We start from the raw sequence: 17695 nt of genomic DNA on the forward strand, positions 1-17695 counted from the left end.
CTGGGTGCTCGAGGGCAGCCGAGCAGTGAGCAAAGCATCGGAGCAGAGACACGGATCTGCAAACCGGCGGGCTGAGAGGGGAGAAATGAGAAAATGCAAACAAACAGCCCGTGTTCGGGGTCCTGCTGCTGCAGTCAGTGGGGATGCACAGCCCGCAGGGACCCAGAAGTTGGTCTCTGAGCAGAGGAGACGAGAAGAAATGCATTCAGACAGCGCAAGCAGCAAATGCTGAGAAACAGCAACAAAAAGCTGGTGTCATCTAAAGCTGGACTTGAATAAAGGGCTGAAAACAAAGCAAGAAGATGAAGACAGAGGACCCAGCGCGGGCTCCTGGAGCAGCTCTGCCCCGCGGACACGGCATGGCTGCAATCCTCCAGCTCCCTGGAGGTGTTTGATCCTTTAAGTCATCCTGCTGGCAACTCAATCCATTAGGACAAAGCATTAAAAACTCAAATTCCGTTCTGAAAACGGAAAATAGAGGTATCTGGAATTACCACCTGAATTTAACCTAAGCTGAGATGTGACCACCAGGGCGGTACCTCCCCAGCACGGCGCTGGGACACGGTTGGGGACGTTTCGGAGGGGACAGGTGGCACCCACTGGTGCTGCTGCTGCAACCTGCTGGGGGCATCTCCAAATCCCATCAGAGAGGCAATAAATGAGCTCTCTGACCCCACGATGTGTGTGACACAGCAATGCCAGAACTCAGCCCATTACAGCACCGCACGGGCCGTGCCGCCTCCGGCTCTTCCATTTCGCCTTCTCCCACCCCTACGCTGATTTTCTCCTGGCCTTGCTTAATGAGCTGAGCTGCTGAAGGGGTTGGACACCTCCAAGGCACCGCCGACGGCTCCACACGTTGCTGTTAATGTGCTGGAACCAAGCGAGGGATGCTGCTCGCTGCCTGAGCACAGCACGCAGCGAGCGGGGAGCTCTGCTGGGGTGGATTGCATTGCAGCGGGTTCTGTGTCTTTTTTTCCGCTGTTTATAGCATAAACGTGATTGAAGGAGAGAACAAATAAATAAAGTTTTACTTCTGCAGCCCATTACATCACCTTTTCTGCTTGGCAAAGGTATTAACTTCACATCTATTTATCCTTACAGACACATACTTGCTGTACTACCTCTTTACTAAAGCAGAATATTCTCATCACAGGCAAGGTTAGAGGAAAACCTATAAGAAAAATACACTCCTGGGAAGTAATTTGTGCTGGGAGGTTCCTCTGCTTTCCATCAGGAGCATCTCCCTCCAGTCTGTGAGTGCAAAGCTGGGCTCAGACCAGATTTTGCCTCTCAGCAGGCAGCCTGGGGGATTTTCCCCCCGGCAGGCTGGCAGCGGGGCACAGATGTTCCCAAAACCACGCTGCCCTGCGAGGCACAGACCAAAATCCTCTTCGAGGATGCAGGGAACATCATTGCTACGTGGATACCGAAAGCAGAGCATGTGCAAAGCATGTGAGGAGGAGCCCAAGGGAGTGACAGAGCAGTCACGAGTGACGCATCCTTCCTGCAACCCATCGGAGAAAGCTGCGAGTGCCTGGACAGGATCATTAAATGCCCTAATTAATCAAATCTGCAATTAAGGCTGTGAGCAATGCTCCTCGTAAGGCGACGAACCACCTCGGCTGAGATGCCAAGTGACGCTCACGGAAAATTTCCACCCGTTCGAGGGGGTGAAATGGAAGCAGCAGTTGCCACAAATCGGGGAAGGACGTGTGCATTATTTATTTTATCAACCTGCTTTTACAGCTAAACGGAATAACTTACCCAGGAGGTCACCCACCAAGTCTGTACCCGAGTCGTTTAAAATAATAATGCCTACCTCCATCAAGGCAGAGGAGAAAACCGTGTGAACTCAGTTTGACCTTCAAGAAATCCCTTAACCTAAAAATATAAAAGACAAACTGTTTCCACTGAGAGCTGCTATATAAAACCACCCTCCATAAAAGTGCCGGACTCCTTTCAAACTAACCTCAAACACGAAGCAAATTCCTGCGTGCTATTTTCCTCTGGCATCCCGGAATGTAAATCTCAAGGACAGAACTGGCTGTTCAAATTAGCTCCTACTCCTGCAGAAGCAATTGTTTTCAAACAGTTTTGCAAAGCGGCGGTGCGCAGGGTGTGCATTCCAGGAAGGATTCCCACCCCCCTCCAGATTTTAGACATTACAGAGAAACCGAGCGCTAACGGGCTCGGTGCACGTCGCTTCCAAGCTGTCACCGAAAATAAACCACGATTTGTGTTTTTTTTTTGTTGTTTTTTTTTTTTTATTATTATTTTTGGAAATCACGGCGCAATCGCGGCGCCTCCGCACCGCGATGCCTCTGACCTTTTTGGGGCTGCATCTTTTGAGGCTGGGCAGAGGTTTGGGAGAGCACCAGGCAGTCCCAGGGCAGGAAGGCTGAGCCTGCACGCGAGGCTTTTGTGCTCTGAGTCAGCGCGCAGCGCGCACACCCCACCAGGCTCCTCGCCGGGTTCGCTTAATCTTGGAAACAAAAGATTCCTATCTAGCAGCGCTGTCATTCCTGATTAGCACATCATTTCCCCATCAGCCCTAATGTCAGCAACCAAATTAAGGTATTACACTCTGGAACATTTAATGTGATTAGGTCGGAGGAGTATTTACTCTTCCACTTGGCCTGCTGTGAGCAGGGGGATGGGGAGATGCCAGGTGAGCCTCTGCAGGGTACACACCTACTGCTCCTTCCTGGCTGACACCACGTAGTACAAAAGCCAGGCTTTTGTTGTGTGTTTTGTTGTTTTTTCTTAAAGATTTCAGCACATCAGGGTGCTCCAGCCCATGCTCTAAGCACACCCATATTTTAACAGAGTTCGGAGACCCAGGCTCCAGCCAGGAGAAGCTGAATTTCCAACGCCAGGAGCTGCCAGCCCAGCTCAGAGCCCACCGAGAGCCAGAACCAGGTATTCATGTGAAACTACAAAAAAAAAAAATACTGAAATAAATCTGCTGCTCGCAAGAGGTCTCACCCCAAAAGACACAAAACCCCCAAGTATGTGCCCAAAGTGAAAGCTCCGCAACCTCGGTGCCTGAGCAGACCGAGCCACGGCCCGGGCTCTGACCAGCCAGCCAGCAGAGCCAGCAGCCAAAAAATTAAGAATCGGTTCACCGAGCTGAATTATCCCATTTCAGGGACTCGGGGTTTGCTCCAGCAAGACGAAGCCTCTCGGTGATGTACCGCATCCAGCCCCAGCTATCCCAACAGATTACCCACGAAGCGCAAGACGGGCCACAAAGCCGGGCCAGCTCGCAGCTAGTGTTACAGAATCATTTTCTTGTTGTATGTCAGGGCTGGTCCACAGCCCCCGAAATTGGGAAGATACTCTTACAGCTGGATTTCCAAGCTTCAGTCAGAACAACTCAAACGTCTCCCGAAAACCTTTCTCCCCGTGGCAATGCCGCTCTCGACCACCACGAGTGGCTACGGGGGAACAAGCACCAGCATCTCCCCGTCGCTCCTCTGGCAGACCCAAATTTAAAGCCATTCATGGTTTTTCCCAGGGGCTGCCTCTCCAAACTGCAGCATTTCGGGTGCTCACGTGGCTCTGAAGCAGCAGAATTGTGACAGCAAGCGGAAAGTTTACCCCTGCCCTCTGCAAAGCGTCCAACCTGCTCTGGAGAAGGAAAGAGGCGGATGCTTTTCCTGACTGATGGAATCAGCGAGAGGCTTGAATCCTGGAACAAGAGGACACAAAACCCTACACATTTTCTGCAGTGTGAGGTTCTGAACAGCAGCAGCTGTGTAACCCCACGTAACCACAGCCCTCCTGCACTGTGAAGCGTGGAAGGAGCACCCGGACCCACACACCACAAGTTCAGCAACGCAGAGTTCAGACCAGATTTGGTGGCTCCCCTGCTCTACAGCGAGATCCTCCAGCTCCAACTACCGGGTTTATTTTCGGTCCTTTCTTCCTACCAGTCATAAAAGGATGATGCGGCTCCCTGAAGCTGATTTTAATGGATCCATTCAGCCTCGCTCTGCAATTACCGTGCCTATCCGGTCCAACTAATGCGCTTGTTTACACTATCTGGCAAACTCCGGATCGAATGGCATTTCATCACCGGGATTCTTTCGCCTAAGCCAAGACCAACAGACCATGGTGGTAATTTAAACACTGCGAGCATGCACAGTATCGATCCACGAGCCTTGACGCCAGCTCGCTGTTACACTCAAGCTCATCCCCGAGGGAACTCCCTTCGGCAGGGCACGCCGGAGAGGCAGGATTTAAGAGAATGAAGGAGAAGCCTGCTGGAGAGATGAATATGCATGAGCACACAACCTGGAGAAGCGCTGCACTTGCTGAGGTTCGAAGCACGCAGCTGGGATTGTTCGAAGGAGCAAGGGATTAGCCCGGAGAGCTGTGCGAAAACCCCGGCAGCTGGCGATGGGTCTCCGCACCAAAACCTGCCTGGCACAGCCCAGCAGCCCCGCGGAGGCAGACGCGGTGCCTGAGAAGGTGTTCAAGCATCCAGAAATAACAGGCACCAAATGAACCGATCACAGTTAAATATACTAAATGCTGTCTGAGGTTACATCCTTCCCCCTCCCCGACTCTCTTCCTCCCTCCACTTTCGGGATTTACCTGTCTGCAGGCGCAGACGGATGGGGTGGAAACCACCTCGCTCGTAACCCCCTGTGGGAAACAACCAGACGTGTCTGCTTTTCGGTGCACAGGAGACAGAGGGTCGAAACCGCTCTAATAAACGTGTTTTTTCGGCAAGAGCCACCCTGGGTGCATCGGAAGGGCCTCTTGTAGGAGGCTTCGTAGATACGTGACCCAAAAGGCATCACATCTTCCCACTGCATGGGAGTGGGAGGCAGGGGAGGAGGTTCAGGGCTCTTCCATCGCTTAACCTCGGCAGAGCCAAGTGAGATCCTTGTTTTCTTGCTTTTCTGCGAGGCACAGCCGTTTGCAGAGGGGAATTTCACTTCAGCTGGAGCCTCAGCAGCCCTTGGAGATGTGCCGTCCCCTCTCAGCGGAGAAAGGGGGAGCCCTGCGAGGTCCCCCCCAACAAAATGGGGTTGTTAGAGGGCCAAACCTCCCATCTCGTGTGTTACTGCAAGTAAAAGGTGATGCTCTAGGAACTGTTACAGCACACAGCCAACTCAGACTGCCCTGCAAAGCAGAAACTTTGCAGGTTTTGTCCTCGGTGGGACACCAACATTGCCACGTACCGAGATGTGCTGCGCCTCTCACCCTCGTTTGCCCTCTTCTGCACCTCCTGAAAGTTCAAGGGGTCTCTGTGGTCCCAAACGAACCTGTCCTCACTTCGTTCAGGCTTCATGCCTGTTCTTTAAAAAGTTTAGGTGTAAAATCTGTGCATGTGTTAGAGCGGTTTCACACTCGGGCTGCTCCTCCGAGCCCCGCAGCGGAGAGCTGCCACTCCTCTGGTGGCCAGACCAATTCAATCTTGATCAATTAAAGGCCATTAGCCTAATTGCTCCCTTCCTCCCTGCACAACCAGCACACCGAGCTCCCTCAGCACGCTGCTGGTCCCACAGACCGCCTTGGAGGTCACACGTTGTTGTTTTGGCTCTGTAGTAAAAACAGGAAATCATAAGCGGACTTATTCTGATATTTCAGGAAAATCACACGCCGGATTTCTAACGCTTGTTAAGCCTCCGGTGCTTCGGTGAAGTTTGTTTTGTTTCCAGGATTAAGTGTTCATTTTACTTAGGGGTAGGAATGCAGAGCTAGAAAGTCAGCCCAGGGTACGTCTGGTTTGTTCACTGGTGTTGTTTTTTTTAACATTGGGTGTGAAACGCAGCTTTTGGAGACGTTGTTCCCTCCTCCTGGCTCCCTGACACCGTGTAGGTACATTGCACGGGGACTGAAAATGCATCAGCACACACACCTGGAACACAACCAGCTGTGGGCTAGAACAAAACCCACCTCATCGTCCTCTCCTTCTGCTAGGTTTGTGAATTCTTAAATTCTATTAAATTTGAGCCATTGCCTCAAAACTCAATTTTGTCACTCCAGCAGCCGTTGATATACATCTAATAAACCATCCAGCAGCCACACAACTGAGAAGCTCAGGTCCTAAGCAGAGGCAGCTGATGCCATTTTCGGTGATGTGCCAATTCAGATAAGAGCACAACATCCCCACCACCATCAAACCAACTCTTACCAGCACCAACTTGGGAAATAACCCAAGCAGCCACCCAACAGCAACATCTCCTGCGTTGTATTTACAAGCAGACAAGCCCTGGAACCAACAGAAAGGACGGGCATGGAAATGATTATTTCTCTCGTGGGACAGGGGGGAGCTAATAGAAGAGTCGAAATAAATCATCCCGGGATGTTCCTTGCTGTATAGTGCCACCTTGCTGTCAATTCATCAATAAAGATGACAAATGCAGAGGGCTGAGCGTTTCGCACAAGGTGAGCTGGGGTAACTTGGAGTAACCGAGCTCCACGAGTGAACTGTTGGCTGAAACACAGCGTTAAAGCCAGCTTGAAGCCGAATCCTGAGATCCCAGCTGTGAGAGGAGCAGGAGGACACGGCTCCTCCTCGCTGGATGCTCCAGGGCTGGTGTCAGCCCTGCACCTGCTCTCTGCTGTAAGCTTGCAGAGGATGAGTTCTCCATCCTCTGCCTTCTTTCCATCACCGGGCCCTTACAGATCAGTCTCCTGCCTTTCCCCACAACCCTTCTCTCATTTATTAACCTCTTAATCCAGGCGTGCAGCACCACTCGCTACCTGCACTCCTTAAATCAAACGGGAAAATCAATGGGGGAGGCTGCCAGCAGAGTGCTTGGGACCGGCTGATTAGGAGGCAATTAACAGCTCATTCCTGCAGGATCAGGGAACCAAAGGCTTCACAAACAATGGCTTTTGCAATTGTCATCTTAAGGGATAAGGGCACCAGTGGGCTTGTGGTGCAAACCTTCCCCGTGTGCTCATCACACCGCCGACGGCTTTTTATTTGTGTTATTTCCAAAAGAGAGCAGCTCACTGGCAATGAATTATTCCAGGAGCTAATGTTGCCTTGCTCTGAACCCACAGCCCAACAACCCAGCTCAAGAGACCCCAAGGAGGAGAATTACACGGGTGCAAGGGGATCCTGTTTCCCTTTGGCTTCAAAGAAAAGGTGGAGGGGACTTTGCCACCCACCGAGACGCAGCCGATGCGCTGCGGGGACACCCAGCCGCCGAGCCAGGCTCACAGCAGCAACAGGAGCACTCAGAAAAAAAAAAAAGAAAAGAAAAAAAAAAAAGGGAAAGGAAAGAAAAGCCCACCCTGCACAAGGTGAGGCTAGGATGTCATGAAAGGCAGCCCAATAAAGGCTTCTTTATGGATGGCATTTCCATCCAGGCGGCGCAGCCCTTCCTCTCCGGCTCAGGGGTGAGAGCTCGCGAGCACGCACCGATCGCCGGAGAGGATTCGGTTTCACAGGCAAGGATCTCGAGGTTTAAGGGCACCCACCTCTAACCCTCTCCGTTCCCCATCAATCCCACCTCAATCAGCAGGTTAAAGGTGACAGCGGGCCCTATAAACCGAGCGGTGTCCGTTTCCCTGCTCGGATGGCTGCCTCACAGCCTCCTGCAATTAGAGGGCACGGCAGGAGGAGACCCCTCCTGTTGCAGCTCCTTATGGCCCACAGCAGATGCCCGGAGCAAAAGCAACCTGCTGTAGGGTTTGGGGCCATCAGCAGACAGGGCTGAGGGTGGCAGAGCCGAGGGAGGCAGATCTATAGTTGTGTTAGAGGAATAAAACCCAACCACGAGCTCCTGCTCTGGTGCAAAGTCCCCTTTGGCTGAGGTTTTTCGTGGAGTCCCATCGGAGTGGCTGCACTGTTTGCTAAAACAAAATATGGGTGAAAAGAAGAGAAAGGAATGGTGAGTGATCCCGTAAAGTTTCACCAAATTGTTCTCAAAGCACAGGCTTGGGAAGAAAATGTAATTTCACTGCTAACATCAGCAGAGCCACGCAGCGGCACTGGGAGGACGAGAGAGCACAGAGACCAAACCTCAGCCGTGGGGGTGGCACAAAAAAAAGCCCACTCAACCCCGAGCAAACCCCAAAAGTCATCCCAGCACACCAGCTAAGGTAAGGATAAGCAAGTCCTACCCCAGCACCCGCTGATTTCAGCAGGAGCTGGAGGTCCAAACAAGCCAGGTGTTCTGTTCACACAGCAGCCCGAGGAATTTCATACGCAACCAGGACCGATCAAAACGCATCCCCCTCCTTAAAAACTCTCATTTCCTCCTCTTCTTTCTTCTGCCTAGCCCAAGAATCTCGGCATGAAAGAGGATTTGATCGCTTTTTGTTTGTTTTTGTTTTTATTGTTCCACTCTGCGAAGTGTCGACAGACCCCACAATTTCCATTGCCACGCAGCAACGAAAGAAAGCCAGGCAGTGCTTTCCGCGTAAGAGAAGTGCTAACAGAATATGTTTGCACTCTTGATTTTATGTTTGAAGGCTCTGGGGAGCATCCAGGCTCTTTAATTCCTCAGCATGCCAATACATCCTTCCTGGATCAAGAGTGATGGATTCTGACGGAGCTGGAGCAGCCGAACGGCCCAGGGATCTGTGTGATTTTCATATAATTGAACTACAAAAGGGTATGTTTAAAGTAACACTAAGACTAGCTGAAACTCACCAAAGCAAGAAAAATCAGAGTTAAGGCTCTAAATCCGCTCTGAGCTCGTGCCTTTGTGCGTCTTTCCCTCTCCGCATTCCCCCTCTGCAGAGCCCAGCGAGCAGCAGCCTGGATTTTCAGCGCAAACTTTGAAGCGGCCTTCCTTTGTGAGTCAGGCATTTAACACTGATTCAAAAATAAATAAATTACTTAATGTGCCCTTTTCAAATACTGCTGGGTTTTAGGCACTAAAAAAAAAAAAAAACAAAAAACCCATTCCCTGAGCCTAACAAGCAAGAAAAACAGCGGTTTGGCCAAGCCACTGGAATGTCCTCCCCGGTCTTCTTGCAGCGGGTTAGCTGCAGCCCAGGGGATTCTCGCACAGTTCCCCTGCCCAAATATCCAGGTCTGAGCACATCTCCATGGCCATGCACACCGGGATGGACCAGAATGGACAAAGAAATGCCTCTGTGTCACCTGTGATGGGTCCCCGTGTGGATCACCCGTCCTGATGCCTGCTGGAGCTCTAGGAGGTAGCACCACGTCTTACGAACCGTCTCCTTCCTTCTTAGATGCGTCCTAACTGCACCGAGAGAGATTTTAATCAAGGTTACCAGAAAAGAGGCAGCACTTTGCTCCCCAGGGTGCTACCAGCAGAGGTTAAAGTGGATGGTGCTGAGAGCCAGGAAGAAGGATCACAGCACGAAGCGAGATTAAAGCAAAAGGGCCCATCGCGAAACATCTGCGGGGGTTTGTTTGTTAGCTTTTGGGTTTTTGAGTCATCCCATTCATCTTATCTTTCTGTTTCTTCACCTCTTCCAAGTTTCCTAGGGTAAGGGAGATATGAGGACAAGGAGGGATGGGCACAAACACCCCAACACCTTGACGAATGGAAATGGGAAGGGATTTTGGAGCGGTGACACAGCAAGAGATGCCATGTGCTCGTGTGAATTCCAAAATTTAGGGGCTGAAGCTATGGGCTCCTGGTTACACCTTGCTCACAGGTGAGACACGTTCTACGTTCTCACCACAGCAGGTTTCTTTCATCTCTCCGGCTTCCAGACAACCCAAACTGAAGGACCCGGCCAGCTCCACCTTGCAGAGAGCATGCGACTCATACAAGACGAGGATGTTGAATTCACAAAGTTTTAAACGGGGACTGCACGCAAACTGCTTCTTTCCACCAAGCAATTACAGCAAAGATTTTCAAAACCAAACAATTTCATTTCAAATACGGATTTGGGAAACAAACCCCAGCATTTCTTGAGAGATGAAGCTGGTGCGCAAGGCTTGTTTTGTTAACAATATCATTTTATTACCCCATGCAGATAACTTTTGAGAGGAAACTCAGCATGATGCTGAAGCGGCCCGGGCAGCACTGAGGTCCACCATAAATTAACAGCAGGCTACAGTTTTGAAATTGGTTTCCACAGGCAATTTGGCATTCGGAAAAACCAGCCTAATTGGAGTCTGTGTAAGGAGAGAGGTGTGACAGAGGAGGAAGGCGATGATATCTCCACTTCTGAGAAGCTGATGTGGCTACGGCTGCTGGATGCCTCGAAAAACATTTATCACAGTCACGGGTATTACTAAACAAAATACTATTTAATCAGCAGCAGTGTGTTCGGCTCCAAGTCAGCCGCATTTAGCCTGCCCCTTCTGGTCTCTCCCTCATCTGTTTAGACTGAGCAGCTCGTCGTGTTTGCACAAGAACCAGCAAAATGGGCAGTTCTGAGTTGGCCTGTAGGCACTGCTGTAATGAACATGATTAATAATGGTTGATGCATTATCTGCAGATACCAATCTGTGGAGGGAATTCGGAGAGGAGCAGCAGAAGTAATTAACAGCCTAGAGATACGATCTTAACAGCAAAAAAACCTGTATTTAAGGGTAATGATAAAACTAGCTCGAACCCATCACCGACGGGTAATTAAGAATTAAGGCTGCAACTGGAACATGTGTCTTCACACCTCGTTTCCTTACTGCACAGGAACGAGATGACATTCGCAATGAAAGATTAATGGAACCCAACAGCTCGCTTGACACTGCTGGGAAGGCAGCTCCAGGCAGGGCACACGCAGGATGGCTCCAGAGAGCCAGAAGAGAGCTGAGCTGGAGAGAACAGGGTGCTGAGGCCATGGAGCAAGGGTTAAATAATTAAAGCAAGTGCTATTAAGGAAGCACAAAATACGAGAGAGGGTACAGTTAAAAGGAGAGGAGACTGTATGGTAAGTGAGATGGAAAATGCAGATGTTTTCTTCTATCCGAGGGTTGGTAAAAGGGAATTCGGCACTACAGATGACCAGAAACCAAAATGTAGAAGAGTGTTGCTCAGAAAATTAGGCTGTAGATCCCCCACGATGCAGTCCCCAACCAGAGCAGTGCGATGGGCGTTTGTGTGAACCAGGCAAGCGGCAAGGACAAAGACGGGCGAGGTAGTGGGCCAGGCGGTCGGCAGCCTGCAGAACGCTTTGGAGATGGAAAAAAAGCAATTGTCAAGGAAGTAGATGAGATGAAACCAGTGAGTCACCTTTTCATCTCTGCCTTGCTGCATCCAGCGATTAAAACCGCAGCTACTCCGTCTGCAACTCCTCTTACGACAGAAACCCGCGCTTCAAAGCCGAGTACATGTGAAGGAGACATCTCGCTGAGATGTTTGGCTTAATTGATCCTCCCTCTAATACGATTTCCAACTTCTGTTGCATCTACCAGCAAAACAAGTGGGGAAAGCTCAGCCAAACCAGTCTGACACCTAACCAACTCCTCTCCACACCACTGCACTCGCATGGGACTGGCAGTCCCTATCTGGGCAGGCTCAGGGCTGGCTCCGAGGTTCACCCAATTTTTTTTTTCACACTGCTCTTCAGCTATCTCCTTAGAGTTCACAGGGCAGGAAAACCACATCTAATTGCAAAATATAAAAATAAGTTTAAAAAAAAACAACAAACAACATCAAAACAACCCAACAACCCAGGGTTTCCTGCCTAATGGGAACAAACCCGCATGCTGGCCTGGACACTGCCTTGAAACTCTTGGAGAGATCGTCTCCATCCTCCTACCATTAAAAGAGAGGTGGCCAGAGCCTTGTAGTGTCATCCCAAGGCACATACCCATCTAGTCTTGGCCCTTCAGCCCAAATTTACAAGGGCTTCCCCGCAGCCACCATGCTTGGGACTGGATGCTGAAGCCGTGGACCACGCAGGAGCAGGAGACAAAACTACACCTCCCTCAATACCCGCTCACCTTGCACAAGTCTGAGCTTCCAGCACCTTTAAATCAGCCAACAACAAGTTAAACAGAGTCTTAAAAACCTCATTTATCATCTGATGGTTGAGGCTAAGCTAGATATCCACAAATACCAGCATTACCCTGTCTCTCAATGCAACGCTCACTCTTGCAGTTCCTTAAAACCGAGTGCAGAACCAAGAAATCCAGATCTCGCCGTGGTCTCTCTCAAGCCTGAGCTATGCGGTGAATTCTCTGATGTCTAAGGGATGAGGTCACCCTGCAGCTTTTCTCCAATATCCTGGCTCGTATTTTCACAGAAATTTCCAGGGGAGTTGTACCTTTGAAGTCCACCAAGCAAACATGGCCAAAGTGGGCCAGAAGATTCAGAAATCGCTGGGGGAAATTAAGACAGAACAAGTGCACATTTTGTAAGGCTCAACGTTCCTGCCTAACTTTTTATTTCACGTCTTCTCAACGAGAAAAAAACCCTCCAGTAACTATGAGAACAATGCGGAAAAGATTTGTGTGAGGGGAAGACAAATGGGGCACAGACCAGGGACAGAAGGGAATTCTGTTCTCGAGGGGAACGCTCTTTTATTAAGCATCTCTATCAGAGGAAAAATTAATGCATCAGACGGAGACCTCTCATTACGCAGCTGGCCGGCGTCCAACACAAACCCACAGTAACCACAACTGGCTTTCAAACGCAGTAAAAAGAACACATAAAATGTTTGCTGTTTGACAGGCGGTAAGCAGAACAGCTGGTCCACACCCAAAGATAGTGTTTGCCTATCTTACCTCCCCGACGGCGCTTGAAAAGCTGATGCTCAAATTCGTAAGCACCGTCCAGTTACAACCAGCAAGCAAAAGAGCGAAACGATGGGAGTAGAAGAGGGGAACCTCACGGCCCTCATCCCTTGCACACCCGGGAGCCTCCAGAAAGAAGGGCTCCTGGCTGCCCTTCTCCAAATCGCCCTTGCTGCGGAAAGTTTGCACTTCCAGTGGAAATTCGACACAGAGGATTTATAATCCGCTGGACAGACGGAGAGGCCTCCAGTAAGGAGCTCTAATCCAGCTAAGACATTCCCTCGCTAGAGCCCAGAGTGAAATTCTTCGAGTGCTGGAGACAGATTTTCCTTGGCGGGCAGCCACGAGCGTCGATCTGGCTTCTAGGAGAGATCAGCATGGCTGAGGATTGCAGCGACTTCACAGACAAATATAAAACCTTCCTCTTCAACCATCTTGCTTACAATAAAGCCATGAAAATGAAAAGCTAAAACACTTCCAGCTGGCCAGAAGCTGCGGAGAGCACAGTGAACTTATTGCATGTGCAGGCTCGGGCTGATCCGAAGTCCCCTGGAGCTCCTCAGTGGCACTGGGACCTGCAGCGGGATTTGGAGCCCAGCGCTCGAGTCACTTTTGAAAGCAAGATGCGGCAGAGCAGATTATCGAGGCGCCTTTCATATTTTAGCAAGCTTATTTATGGAACCAAATTTATTTCAGATTTCCAACATACAGCAAGGAGCACATGTGAGCAAAGTTGAAACTTGAAGGGAAAAAGTAACCATTGCTTCCTTGCAAAGCCCGAAATATTTGAGTAGCACTGTCAGGCACTTGTTATAAAAGGGCTCTTACAAAGGGATTTGAGATGCAACTTGGTTTGCTTTCTCACTTCATTAAAGGCATTTATGGATTGAGAATTGTCCCAGGATGGGAAGAAGAGTCACTTTTTAAATTACCGTCTGCTCAGAATTGTAATTTTGATTCTCTGGGCTCGACTCTTCTCCTCTTTGCCACGCCGTGATGAGATTTCTCCCAACTTCCTCGAGCACAATGGGAGCATCAAGGGTTGTCTTTGTGCAGAGGGATCTTACACTTGAATCTGCTGCACCGAGCAAGGAAGAAGTCTGGTGCTCCTAGACAATGACATTTTAATAAGTCTCCTTCCCATTACACAGATCCGTATTTGAGAGCCAAAGCCAATCGCTGCATTCTTCTACCATTTTACATTTTATTGTTCTAAGAATTAATTTTGGTTTTAAAGTAACTTAATCCCACAAGGCTTTGAATTTTTCTCTTATCTAGAATTGCTTTTTAGCAGCTCAAGGTTGCCAGTACTGAAATAGGCTGGGAAGGGAGGGGGAAATCTCTTTAATCTCCCTACTTTGTGCATTTTTTGCCCAGTCATTTTTTCCTCCCTACAGAGCGAAGCCTGACTGCTTCTGCCTGCTCATGCAAAAACCACACTAATTGACAGGACAGCTCCAAGGTAGGCATAAAGCTACCTGTAACATAAACCCAAAATTACTTTTAACCTTTTGAAAAGCCTGTCTGGATTTCAGGTTGGGAACACCCTCTCACCAGCCATGCAGGAGTTCCTTCCCAGGCAAAGGAAAACAGCCAGAAACACAAACGCTTTCAGGTGGTAACGTTTCCCCGTCCATCACTTTATGTCAACACGGCGTTAACATTCAGTGGCTTGAACGAGAAAGAACGCCACGCCTAAAAAGAACAAATTAAAAATAAATCAAAGAAAAAAAAAAAAGGAAGACCTTTCTTTGCTCTACGTTCATCCATCCACCCTTCCAGGCGTATCCAGCTCCCAGGCCAGGCAGCTGGAGCCTTGATCCGACAAAAATTGCTATGGTGGTGGAAACATTTGGCTTGTGACAGCCCCAGAGCAGCCAAGGGAACTTCACACAAAGTCTGAGGGCACATTAGGAGTCACGGGATCAGGGCATCATCTCTTTCATCTCTTAATGTGGTTGCTAACCTCAATAAATTAGTGATCAGTGGACTACTCTGCTCTGCTCGGTGGGTGCAACAAGATGTTGTCCATTTTCTGTACAATATTTGCCATCCAGAGGAACATCTAGGACTTCCTGTTCTCACCTGACACTCAACAGGCCGAAGCATTTCCCTTTTGTCCGTGCAACATTAAGAGAAGCTATTATTTTCGAATGCAAGGAAAAGGTGGGACTGCCTTCCAAAACAAAGAAGAAAATGTTCTGTACAAAGAACATTTGACAGAGGAGGACGAATTGTCGAGGGCTACTGTTCAGCCTTCTCCTCACTCACGCTGAATTCATTTGGCTGCGTTTTGCAGCTATGAACCATACAAACATTTCCCATATCCCTGTCTCCTGCTAATGCACTGGCTCAGAGCAGCTGAACCTCACAGAGCATTTTTAAGGCATTTCATTCTTCAAAAAGCCACAGCTTTCCTCTTCAAAATCCCTGCATTCATGTCTCCGTGCTTGGAAAAGACCCAAAAAGCCTCCACATTTCCTTATACCCGGGAGGTTGCAAGTGCATTGCGTAGTGCAGTCAATAAAGTGCCAAGAAGCTAATGAAGATAAAAGTGTCAACACGTAGCGCTGATACCACACACCTTTTCCATGGAGCTGTTTGGACCATTCTGCAAAGAGATTTGGCAGCTGCTCACGGGTCCGAGTACACAAGGCGACCGCTCGGCGTCTCGGCGTTATTAAACTTCGTGCTGCTCTGCAGAAGTGTCATTGCATGACAGATTGCCCCGCACATCAATTGGATGCAGAGAAGTTCTCAAAACCCTGACGGGTTAAAAGCGGCTCCAGCATGAATCGGAGTCACAGTGGTAAGGAGATCATCGATACAAGGGATTATGCAGATTTAAGAAATACCCTCGGCACCCGAAAGTTTTCAGAATGCAAACTACGTCAACCCTGAAAACAAGAGGCACTGCATCATGATGGCAGGAGGGACAAAGCCAGGGGGGTTTAACAGACAAAAAAAGATTGTTTTAATAGGAGAGAAGCATCAGTCATTGAGTCTTACTTCATTCAGACTTTCTATCCAACCCATCCATCTTCGGTGCCAAGAGATGACAGGACCACCTCACTTTTTCCCCCCAGCCTAGTGTATCAATAATGCCCATTTCCACCCCTAACAAATGACTCGCTAGCATGGCCCCTTTCCCTCAACTGGCTTGCCAAGCCCTACGAATGCCTCAGTACCTGCTATGGTCAAGTTGGCTCTAACGGGGCCCCTGGAGAGGTGGGCACCGATGGGTGGAGCGTGGTCATCTTCTCCAACAGCCACTTTGGCATTGGGGGCCGGGGACCATCTGCGAAGAGGGGACCGGGGCAGGGGAGCAGGGCCAAAGCCAGACAGAAACGCGCCCCGACGCACACCCTCCCCACACAAACGGGAATGCAAATTCCTTCGCCCTCGCAAAACGCCCCTCCGGGCATTATCTGTGAACAAAAGTGCTCGAGGCAGGCGGTCTCTGCATCAGTGCTCTCTCTGTTTGCAACACCTGCTTCGCCTCGGCCGGCGGAGTCGCCGAGTTATCTTTTTGCCATGGGCGCAGAAGCCAACGGGGAGCACAATGGCCCCATCGGCCCGGGTCAGGCACGGCTTTCTTTCTGGCCCCATACCACCAGCCCTTTTCACCTCCACCATCTCCAGGACCCCGGAGCGCTAAACAAGGAGGTGGCTTCGAGCGCGGGGAGGCGGGGGAGAGCCTGGGAGGGGGGGAAATATAGGTCTCTGGCGTAAATCACCAACGCCGTTTCCCCTCCTCTCCCTTTCCTTAAGACCTGATGGTCTTCAGTCACACATCTTAAAAGAAAAACAAAAAACAAAAACACAAAGACTTACTTGTCTCAAGTCGATGAAGGCCAACTGCAGCGTGTCCCCTTGGAACCCAGGCACTGGGCCGGATCTGGCAAACTCTGTGGGAAAGAAAAGAGGATAAAAAGCGCCTTTAACTAACCATGGACAGGGAGATTGGCAGACGGATGACAGGGAAGACAAGAGAGGCTGGGGGAGAGGAGGACCGCACTTCTAAGGAGTCATGTCTCCCTCCCTTCAGCTTCTTTGTTCGCCCTTCAAAATTCGTGTCATCAAAACACCATTAATTCCACCGTCCTGACAGCAAGGAAACTGTACTAATTCGACCTGAAATTTATTCCCATGAGCCGTACTGGGCTTCAGAGTATTTGTTTTGTGAATGGACAAACAACTCGCAGAGAAGAAAGGGGGGGATGGGGGTGGAAAAGTTTTTCCTCTCAACACAATAAAATCTTCAGCTGTGAAACTCTTTTCAGTTCCGAAAGCTATTTATATTTTAGGGCGCTGAAGGAATTTTCTAATTTCACGCCTGTCACCAGGCTCCATAAGCATTCATCAAAAAAATATGCCCAGCCGCATCATTAATTATTCGGCAGCAGATTATTTGCATTATCTGGTATGGCGTGCTATTGCCAGCATACAGTCACCCGAAATGGGAAGAATCGCGGCCATTATGCGGCATATTTATTTATTTTGGATGAAGACATCTGACAACTGAATAACATTGTCTTCTAAAGCAAAGAGAATATTTCCAAGGCCACATTTACCTCCTTCCAATGTAATCTGGCCAAAATTTCATACTTAAGTCATTTATTTGTCTTCTAATTCATTATTTAAACCAAGTCTAAAGCCACCAAGGGGGACTTTAACAAATCCATGTTAGAGGACCTTAGTTCTTCCATGCCATTTAACAGCTTTTACTTGGTAGCGCTCATGAAGCCAATGACTGCACATATTCAAGTGCGCCTTTTGAAGATGCGTCCAAGGTTGATTTTGCCCAACTTCACTTCGTTTTCACCCTCTTTAGCTACAGAAATAATGGCTTTATCTGTGCGCTCCATGCAACTTTTCATCACCAAGGGGACCTAATTTGTGAAGCCACAACTCAACATCATGAAAGACTCAAGAGGGAGTTTCCACCCTTGGCAGAGTTTTGCTGCTCCTGCAGACTCTGAAGATGTTGCGTGCTGGAACGGAGAGTTTTCACGAGATGCAGCAGAGCGTGATGGCAGAAAAGAACAAGAGAAG

The 17695-nt window shown here is 49.4% G+C and overlaps 1 protein-coding gene across 8 annotated transcripts in view; it reads right to left on the reverse strand.

Moving 5' to 3' along the window:
* Positions 1–17695, reverse strand: part of EXOC6B (exocyst complex component 6B) — a 266143-nt gene that overhangs the window by 50631 nt on the left and 197817 nt on the right. For 7 of the 8 annotated variants that reach the window (XM_068679495.1, XM_068679491.1, XM_068679497.1 and 4 more), the window contains one exon: positions 16475–16548. In XM_068679495.1, the coding sequence (XP_068535596.1) occupies positions 16475–16548 (74 nt within the window). Of the gene's footprint in view, positions 1–13309; positions 14336–16474; positions 16549–17695 lie in introns of those variants that run through there. The other variant, XM_068679498.1, reaches the window with a different exon arrangement.

Source organism: Anas acuta, chromosome 4 (assembly GCF_963932015.1).
Source record: "Anas acuta chromosome 4, bAnaAcu1.1, whole genome shotgun sequence".
In the NCBI taxonomy this organism is placed as follows: Eukaryota; Metazoa; Chordata; class Aves; order Anseriformes; family Anatidae; genus Anas; species Anas acuta.